Consider the following 10447-nt stretch of genomic DNA (forward strand, 5'->3'; position numbering starts at 1 on the left):
GCCCTTTATTTGAAAAAACTCCTGAGGTATTTCTTGTAAAAGCAAGACCTTATTACATTAATATGAACAAATTATGTACGAATGATGTGCTCATTAAAGACTTGTTCAACAAGACACGCTTGTATATCACTGGGTTTATTTAGATATACCATGAAGTACTTCTAAATATATTTAATCTGTTGTTAATATTATCCCCTAATTCTGTGTATATTTCTGTGCAAGCCTGACTGGCTCAAACACTGCTTATTTTTTTATTATTATTATTATTTTAAACAACAACAAAAAACATGGTGAATTGATATTTATGCTGGGTTAACAAAGATATTTGTAAAAAAACAAAACAAAAAAATAATAAATAAATTTAAATTAAACAAAATCCACAGTAGAAAGACGCAAAAATATTTACAAAATATTGTTTTAATTTAATAAAATAAATAAAAATGAATCCTCCAAATGTAATTGACAAATAAAAATAAAACAAATTTAACGACAATAGTGACTAATTTCCATCTCTAGGTTTACCGAGAAATGACAAAAAGTCACCCGTGAATGGTGTAAAATTCACTGTGGCATCCACCACATTTTAATAAATCTGTTCACTCCTTCAGAAAGCTTAATTTTGCCATCACAAGTGATCATCAAATACACACAGTAACAGCACTACATGATGCCACGTCTGAACCACTCAATAGACTCAAGGACCAATGCTATGACACGGAAACATTTATTGTGACATACAATAGATACAACCATAGGCAGCAACTCACTGCTCAAGACAAAATTTGAAAACTTTATTTACATGGTCTTAAGTGTGAAACCTGAACAAGAAATGGCATGTTTTTACTTGCAAATGCAACGGGTTAAAACAGTCTTGGTAAAACATCAATGGTGTTGATCCTAAGTATGGTCTGGGGTTGAATAATGACTGTAAAAAAAGAAGAAAAAAGTTGAATTAATGCACTGGTGAAAATATCAAACAATAATACACTAAAAATCTATTTGAGGGAATATTTTGCATTTTAAACCCTGCATACTTCTCTTTTTTTGGAATCGATGCCTCTTCCAGAATCTCATGTGAACCATCGGCCAAGACTCGGTCTTCTCAATGACTGTAGCGTGAACTTGAACTAAATCACAGCTGAGGACCAAAAGAACAGATGAAGACTGTGACAAGTGTAGACATCTGAAGTGATCATTACTTCAATATTCCTCAGGGTTTCATAGCTTTTAACCCTCTGGGGTTCTTCATTTTAGACTCACACTCAGGACCTTTTGGTCAAAAATGACCCCAAGGGCGGCATTAAGATACATTTTATTTGAGTAAAATCAATGAAATATATTTTTGTTCAATAATATTTTTTCTTTTCTTTTTTGGTGTTTTGAGATAATTTTATGATTTATAATTAATATTTATGCAATAATTAAGACCCATTTTTTTCCCATTGAATATAATAGAAAATTTATATATATATAATAATAAAAAAAATTTTTTATGAAAGCTGTATTTTATTTTAGAGTCAAGTCTAGGCCTCATGAAAGCAATTTTTGAAATGAGATCGGAGCCATCTGGTGGACACACTGAGCATTTTTATCACGCAATAGCACATTTTTACCACTAGTGGATTTACAGCTCTCTGTAGAAACCTATGGTAGAAACACTCTAGTGATTTTTTCACATAGTGTTTAATTTTTTTCAGGTTGTTGATTTGAATATATAATAACAGATTCTCAAAGACTATTTTTGTCATTTTTTCAAATTTAAAAAAAATAAATAAAAATTTTTGGTTGGTTTAAATGGTAATTTGAAGTGGCAGTTTTACTTTATAATACAGTCAAACCTGAACATTGCATTATAAAGAGAATAAATGGAAAGCATTTTGTCACCCATTGTTTTAAGAGATTCACCCCTTCACTGTTGTGTGCTTTTTTTCTGCATCCTGGCTGTTTGGTAGATTGTATGCACAAAAAAACTCTGTATTTTCATATTTTTGCCAATTTCCCATTCATTTCCTATGCGGGTCATTTTAGACCCGAAGACCCTGTGTGACTATTTTTTTTACGACCACTTAGACTTTTCAAATCCTGTCCCCAATTTTTTTGGGTGTTCATATACCAAGTACCAAAAAAGTCACCAAGTTTTGGACCATTCCGATGAAGCTACGATTTTTTACATTTTTTCATTTAAACGCTTCGGGTCATTTTTGACCCGAAGAACCCCAGAGGGTTAAAGTCCTTTTTAAGACCAAGTAAAGGCCGATTCACACCGTACCGACAGAGGGCAACAGACACTTCGACAAACCTGTATGGATTTCTTTCTTCTGCTGAACACATACGATGTTTTGAAGACCCTATTGACTTCCATAGTATGGGGGACAAAATGGAAGTCAATGGGGTCCATCAACGCTTTGGTTACAGACATTCTTCAAAAAAATATTTTTTATTCAGCAGTAGAAAGAAATTCATACAGGTTTGGAACAACTTAAGGGAGAGTAAATGATGACAGCATTTTCATTTTCGGGTGAACTATCCCTTGACGGGAACACAAGATGTCAAAATGTACAAGTCTATGAGTTTTGCTAATACGACTCGTTGTGTTTCTGCAATTTCAAAATACAACTTCTGATCTCAATTACTTTTAAATAAAGTAATAAATAACAAATAACAACTCTAACTTCTGATAACGCTGCAAAAAATGTGTTCTTGATGTTTTCAGAAATGTTGTCGTTTTCCAGTGAAAATACTAAATTATATAATAAATGAAGTCTTGTTTTCTGTGAAATTGATCCAAATTAAGTGAGTTTATGATTAAAACAAGAACAAATATCTGCCAAGGGGCTCAGAAAAATCTACTAAATTCAAAGGGAAAACAAGTTCATACCCCACTGACTTTATATCTTAATTTTGGAAAACAGGACAAAAATACTGAGGAAGATATGATTTTTTTTTTTTGCAGTGCATGCAACATTAAATGCAATGACTTTATGAATTTGGGAGTTTCTGCAATAATTTAAGACCTTTTTAAGGCCTTAATTTGTAGAAGGGCGAATTAAGACTTTTTAAGACCCGCAGAAACCCTGTTCCAGGTTTAATACAACATAAGCCCTACTGAGAATATGGATCGTGCAGTTAATTACCACAGAAAATAATAGAGCGGTTTGTAAAAACAAAACAAAAATGTGTTAGGCAGTTATGTACAGTGGTGGGAAAAAAGTGTCATCAGATCTTCAACCAAAACCTATGAATGAATAAAAGTGACCCTTCAAGAAAAAAATTATAAATGATAAAAGAAATTCACTATTGTTCAAAAGTTTAGGATTGGTAAGATTTGTTAATGTTTTTGAAAAAAGTCTCTCGTGCTCAACACGACTGCATTTATTTGATTAAAAATACAGAAAAAAAAAAGTTACAATTTAATACAACTGTTTTTTTATTGTAATTTATTTTTAAAAAGTAATTTATTCCTGTGCTGCAAAGCTGAATTTTCAGCAGCCATTACTCCAGTCTTCAGTGTCACATGATCCTTCAGAAATCATTCTAATATGCAGATTTACTGCTCAAGAAACATTTCTTATTATTATCAATGTTGAAAACAGTTGTGCGGCTTCATATTTGTGTCAAAACCATACAGAGCCCCTAACGGGACTTAGTGGTGTAAAAAATATGGGATGGAAGGGACAAAATATTTTTCAAAGCTTTTGCGTTCTTGTGAGTTTGGAGAAACACTTCCCGTTTAATATCCCGCTGGCAGTTTCAGACAGCTCTGTACGTCAACAATGGAGCGGTTCATAGAGTTTTATTTTGAACTTGGACTTAAGAACGCAAATATTTTGTTCCCACCACCATGTCCCTTTAAGTGGCTCCCCCGGGAATCTTTAATAAATAGAATGTAAAAAAAAAAAAAAAAACAGTATTTATTTGAAATATAATCTTTTTTGTTACTGACACTTTTGATTAGTTTATTGTGTTCTTTCTGAATAAAAGTATTAATTTCTTTTTTTTTTAAAGAATACTGATCCCAAACTTCTGAACATCAGAGTACAATTGTTTCTATTTATTACAGTAGTTTATAAATTCCCTGTGTGAAGTAATATTATAAAGACTATATTAGGCAGGTTTATCAAAGCACTCAAAAAGATCAACACAAGAAAATGAAAAATGCACCAAACTCTGTCCATTCTACCATATCTACATACACCCACAATCCAAAATAACATCAGACTATTAACAATGTCAAAAATTTTGTAAAACTCGGAAAACCAGATAGGTGCAGAGAGCACTGTACTTAAAATAAAAACGTTATTTCTAGCAAGAATGCAATGATTCCTCAATAGACATTCATGATAAGTGTATTTCTGCAAACATGTTTGTTTATATGCCGTGTACATTTTTAATTTCTCAGAAGATGACTGATTGTACAAACTCAAACTAGAAATACATTTTATATCTTACCTAAGAAGTGGCTTTCCAATAAGAGTGAAATCACTTCCTCCAACTAATAACACCTGCAAAAAAGAAGCATTAGCACTATGAAAACATCCGATTACCATAGAAATATTGTACTCTGTGTTGCATGTAGGTGAAAGTTAACAAAAACAAAATTAAGGAAATAAATACATTTAGGTGTAATGGCATGTTGTCTTCCATAAAAAGTGTGGGGTTCAACTGAGAAATGCAAGTAAAAGAATTGTCAAAGTTTGATTTTAGTTTGGATTTTATACTGTAGATTTAAAGAGGACATATTATGCCCCGTCACGAAGTCTTGATTTTGTTTTTAGGGACTACTAGAATAGGTTTTCATCCAAAGAATGTCCAACGGAAGACTAATAATAATCTGTGCATCTCTAGTTCAATAAGCTGCACAGAAATCCATGTAAATCTGTAAGAATATCTGAATGCAGTGCATGACCGTATGAGCGGATGAGAAAACGTGAAGCCGAGGTCGAACCTTTTCCATTCTTATCCTGTCGCCACATGCTGCATCGATGTGGTTTTCGATGAGGATCAGGTCTTCATTGGTCACCTTCCACTGATGGCCAGCAAAATGAACTACAGCAAACAAACGTCCAAACTCACCATTCTCAATCAGGCCATTTACCTTTCCTACCACCACTGTGAAAATAAGGTGGAAGAGGAAATGAATGGAAATCACAAAAACTATACCCATTCCATCTTAATCATGGTCTCTGAAAATAATCGTTTTATACATTAAGGATGCTGTAAATTGATCAAAGGTGACAGTAAAAACATTTATTATGTTTTACAAAAGATTTCTATTCGAATTAATGCTGTTCTTTTGAACAGTCTATTCATTAATGATTCCTGGAAAAAATGTATCATCATGTGAGGAGCTCTTTTCCAAAACGCGATAAATCCATTTCAATAGTTTTCAGGAATTTTTTTTTTTTACCTAGACCCACACATTTTGTGAATATTCAATTTAGCCTGTTAAAATGTTTTTTTTCCCTTCAGTCTGAACATGTTGAACAATGATTATTAAATCAAACAACAATATTGTTGATGATAAATTCAAAGTAAATTTTTTTTTTTCAAAACGCTACAAATCCACAAAATAAAAATCCAAAAATGGATGATTTTGGCCACTTAATTAAGTTTTGTTTTGTAGAAAGCCTTTCTTTAAAGTGAATTTCGTTTTGTATAAATTGTATCTTAATTTTAATAATTTTTTCATCAACCAATTGCCTGGATTTAATAAATAAGAAGAAAATAGACACTATAATCATGACATGGAGGCGCCGGCGTGGTCACTTGCATTGCATGTGAACTGGTGCGCATCTCATCATAAATTAACCGAAATTCAGCGAATGCCTCACAGACATGAGAAATAAATCTATATAGAAAGCTTGAAATGTCTTTAAACGAAACAATTAAAAACGAAAATAAATAGCATACTCTCTGATTATGTAATCCATTACATGCATTTCTCTCTAGGCGCGTTCACTACAGAGATGCTGATCGTCAATTTCATCTTTGCAGACACTGACAGACAGAAAACAGTTGATTAATAAAAATAAAATAAAAATTTCGATTTTCGAACGATATTCGACTTTTGCTCCTTGATTGTCGAATGCCATTTTTGGCAGAAATTCTAAACAGAAACCTTTGGCAGCAGCATCTACCCCAGGTGTAGGTCTCACTGGCTCATCAAGGCCATCAAAAGTGTTATCACCGTTTAAAGCACTCATTTTGAGGAATGAATGAACATAAACAAACCTCTGTTCAGCGCGCCGATGTTGGATTGCGTAGAACGCTCACTGAATTCTGATTTGTCGAGAGAGGATTGATCGCGTTTAGGCTAAAAATAGGTTTGGCGCTTATCGCGGTTTGGAAAAGAACTGCATCCTGCAGTACATTTTAAACAAGGAAATATAGCGATTTGGCATGAAACATTGATGGAGCAGTGAATAGGTTCAGAACACAGTTTTGGAAGAATCGTTTTGGAAAAGAGCTCCTCATGTATACCATACATTAATACATTTAACACCATATGAATTTAGTGGTTTAGTTTGAATTTTCTGAAGAGACACGATCACTTTCTATGATGAACAGATCGAATTTAGGCTTTTATTCACATATAAACATAACTCGCACATCAGTTGTGGTAAACAGAAGCTCAAGCATGATAGCTTGACGTGTGAGAACCAATGAGGTTTGTTCTCGCGTGTCAAGCATGTACGGTTGAGCTTCTGTCTGGTCAATGTTTATATGTGAATAAAAGCCTAAATTCAATCTGTTCCTCATATAAAGCGAACGAGTCCCTTCAGAAAATCTGGAATAAACCACTTAATTCACATGGGTTAGATAGATTTACAATCTTAATGAACTTTTTGAAAAGTTTCAGTTGCGTAGCTGTCGATGGAGGGACAGAAATCTCTCAGATTTCATAAAAAAACGTAATTTGCATTCCGAAGATCAAACGAAAGTCTTACGGGTTTGGAACGACACAAGGGTGAGAAATTAATGACAGAATTTTTTATTTTTGGGTGAACTAACCCTTTACGGACATTTTAAAGAGTCAATTTTCAGACTCAAGATACATTAAAAGCATCACTGCACTTCTGAATATAAATGAGAAGAATCCATAATTTTTTTACAATTTTGATACATTTTTTTAAGTTAACAACCAAGTGTTATGTGCATCAACAATCAACAAATTCAACTTTCACTGTTAAGCTCAGACCAGCCCACTCGCCTTGATGCTTTTTACCCTCTTCTTCAGGATCAAACACTGGTAGCTCAGGCCACGGCGGTCTGGATAGTGATGTCGGTGGTACATAACTGAAAGCACAACACTAGGTTAGGCCTCCTGATGTCACTGTAGTGCACATACTGTACAGCATCATTCAAAACACAACCACATAACATGGCCGAGTACAAAAGATACCATAACATTAATTACACTCGAATAAGATACATGTCAACCTGAAGAATATTATGCTATTTATCAAAATATCTCAAGTCAGGGCTATTCACCTTCAACAAGTCAAACAAAATGCAGACCAAACCAGACTTTTTTGTCAATGAAAAGCTGTCATTAAGATTATAATATCACCCTAAATGATCCTGTTACCGGTATCTGTTAGAGCAAACAGCAGTGCATAAGTAATATATTTATATATAAAAATAAAAGTATATTACCATTACAAAGAAATCAATTTGACAGTAATAGGCTACAGTGGGTACTGATGGTACATTTGATTCAGAATTTTCCAATGCATCATTTCAAATGGGTCATATTTGACCTGCCAGTTGAATAGGCCTGTGTTTCATATTTAGGGACCTAAAAAGGCATGCACACTGGAAGATGTTTACCTTGCAGGATAAATGATGCTTGCCGAGCTTTGAAAGCGGGTCAGTGCAGGAACCAAACCACCTGTAAGTTACAGTGACTATTTAGACAGTTATACAGCTTGAAAACATTGACACAGGATATAGATAAGTTACACACTTTAACCTCATATGCTATATACACATCTAACGTTATACGTATGATTGTTTTTATCAACTAGAAATGTCTCCTGTTTTCTTCTATTATACCACATTAGTGATATTGATATCCTTTTAGTGTGTGTGTGTGTGTGTGTGTGTGTTATCAGATGCAAATCATACTGTTGTACTGAAATATTACTGTTGTTGACATTTGTCCATTATAATTCTGAAAATTACAATAAGCTCAACTCAACTCAACATCAGAAAGTCAACATTCGCTTTAAAATACGTTTGAAATGTTTTTACTCCCACAAAAAAAAGAAAGAAAAAGTTTACACTGACAACGAACTGAAGAAACAACAATTCACATGGCACATTGCATGGACATTAATAACAACAAAAAAGATTTCTGCTGACAATTTATCTTGATGTATACAAGCATACAGACGTTTGGTTGTGGCTCGTGATAAATGCTCTCCAGCGGTCCTGAGAAGCCGCAGAACCCCCGCGATATTCCCTCGATTCAAAGTCATCGCCATGGCGAGAACTAAGTGCCGGAAGCACAATGTGAGGGATGACAAAAGCTTCCTCCAGACACATAATCAGTACACAAAGGTTCCTAGCTACAAACCAAAGAGGAGCGTTTCCGCCACCCACAGGACCGGAGTGTGAAGCGCTTGAAGAGACAACCAGTCCAGGTTCTTTCAAATAAGCCTAAAAAATTAACAACATACTTTTTGTGCTGTTACCTACGGTAGCGTATTGCATTCACTTGAGGAAAAAAATCTACTCTGTTTTTCTGAATTAACGAGTTAATTATATCAGAATTACGAGATAATTTTTCATGGAAAATAAAGGGTTTGCTCTGTTTTTCTGAATTAACGAGGGAATACCTCAGAATTATGAGTTACATTTTTCTTGAAAAAGTTTTTTTCACTCTGTTTTTCTGAATTAATTAGTTACTCATAATTTTGAGATAACTCAAAACTTTTTTTCCATTAAAAATTCTCTCGTAATGGGCTATATGCACGCATAACTTCCGCGTTTGACGCAAGGATGCTCGTGCGTTTCCGGTTGGGGAGATTTAAAGCGGAGGAAAACCGAGGAAAACGGTATTATGGCAGAGTCTTCAAAATTTACTGTCCTCTCGTCTTTGAAACGAAACTTTAATACGTTTAGATGTAATTTTATATATAGTTATGTTTATTTAATACAGGGTTCTCAAGTTTTATCAAAAGCTTGGAGTGAGATCACATGCTGTTAGGGGAGGGGCCTAAATGGAGCCCCGCCCCCGCCTCACCCCGCCCCCAATTTTACCCATTGTTCATAATTAACCAGCAACAATTGAAATTATAACAATTGGTAAATCTGATAAATGACAGAGCAATTCATCACATCAAATATAGGCCTACTCTTTAATGTTATATTTCAAAATTAGGCTACAAATATATTACAAATTGCTCCAAAATGTTTGGAAAAACAAATATTTTTGCATTTTTCCCTGACATCTTTGAAAAATACAAATGCAATGGCAATGATTAGGCTAATGTATGTTTTGACAGGATATACAATATTATCAAGAGCACTCTGCTTTAGCCTTAATGTAACTAGTAGAAATACTATTAATACAGTATAATATAGAATTTAAAATAAACTGAAGAAATACATCTTCATTCCTTCCCATACGGTACCCAATAACATTTCCTTAGCCAAACTGAGCCAAAGCTTTTGGCCTGGTTGCAAAGCAGTTGTAGAGTTTTTGACTGCATCAATAATGTATACGATGGGCTATATATTAAATGTTCTAGAACTTCTAGTCTAAACATGTTAGGCGAGCTTTCTTCCAACTTACTTGTGACAGTCGTCAATGTTTTTCTTATTACGTACTGGAGATGGCGCTGTTATGCGTATATTCGGGGAACCAGGTGGGAAGTTATTTTAAGGAAGTGTGATTGCGCTTCGCTCTCTCTCTCTCTCTCTCGCTCTTCCGCCTTTGTTGTCAGGCGTGGGTTATTCGCGGTCATGGTCACGTTAGCAGACGGCTTGTGAGTATGGTTGTTGTAGGCCGTGCTGCATTGATGTATTAATGCTGCGGACTTTTTCTGTTTTGCGATTCATATTTTGAGGAATATGTTTCCCTCATTGAATTTCGTAAAGAATTGGAAAGTTGGTTCGAGAGCGAGTTTTGCGTGTAAATGGAGCGTGTGATTTGCGTGTAATTGGAGTGGTTGAGAGAGAGCGGTTTCCAATCCGGTTATATTGTGTTTAGATGTGGATTCAGGGCATTATAGGTAGTATGTTTTGAGGAGGTTTTGGTGGTAGGAAGGATTTTTCTTTTGGGGTTTATTTTTGGCGCTCGAGTTGCCGAATTACTTTGTAAATATTGTGTGTGATGTAATGAATTGTATTTCAGCCCCAGTAGTCAATGAGTGATATGGTAAGCAAACGTTTTTTGTTTTTTGCTTGTTTGTTCACTTATGTGGTTGCTTTATTGTATTTT

The 10447-nt window shown here is 34.4% G+C and overlaps 1 protein-coding gene across 1 annotated transcript in view; it reads right to left on the bottom strand.

The window, feature by feature from the left end:
- mrpl21 (mitochondrial ribosomal protein L21) overlaps positions 1 to 8549 on the bottom strand; it is a 167422-nt gene extending 158873 nt beyond the window's left edge. The window contains exons 1-7 of the mRNA XM_056247143.1: positions 8396 to 8549; positions 7831 to 7891; positions 7211 to 7296; positions 4946 to 5109; positions 4450 to 4502; positions 1035 to 1138; positions 848 to 925 (exon numbers count right to left, since the gene is read on the bottom strand). Of these exons, the coding sequence (XP_056103118.1) occupies positions 861 to 925; positions 1035 to 1138; positions 4450 to 4502; positions 4946 to 5109; positions 7211 to 7296; positions 7831 to 7891; positions 8396 to 8486 (624 nt within the window). The 5' untranslated portion in view covers positions 8487 to 8549 and the 3' untranslated portion in view covers positions 848 to 860. The remainder of the gene's footprint in view (positions 1 to 847; positions 926 to 1034; positions 1139 to 4449; positions 4503 to 4945; positions 5110 to 7210; positions 7297 to 7830; positions 7892 to 8395) is intronic.
- Between the last annotated feature and the right edge of the window lie 1898 nt (positions 8550 to 10447).

This window comes from Rhinichthys klamathensis, unplaced genomic scaffold, assembly GCF_029890125.1.
Source record: "Rhinichthys klamathensis goyatoka isolate OS25496 unplaced genomic scaffold, OSU_Roscu_1.1 h1tg000042l_1, whole genome shotgun sequence".
Taxonomy (NCBI): domain Eukaryota; kingdom Metazoa; phylum Chordata; class Actinopteri; order Cypriniformes; family Leuciscidae; genus Rhinichthys; species Rhinichthys klamathensis.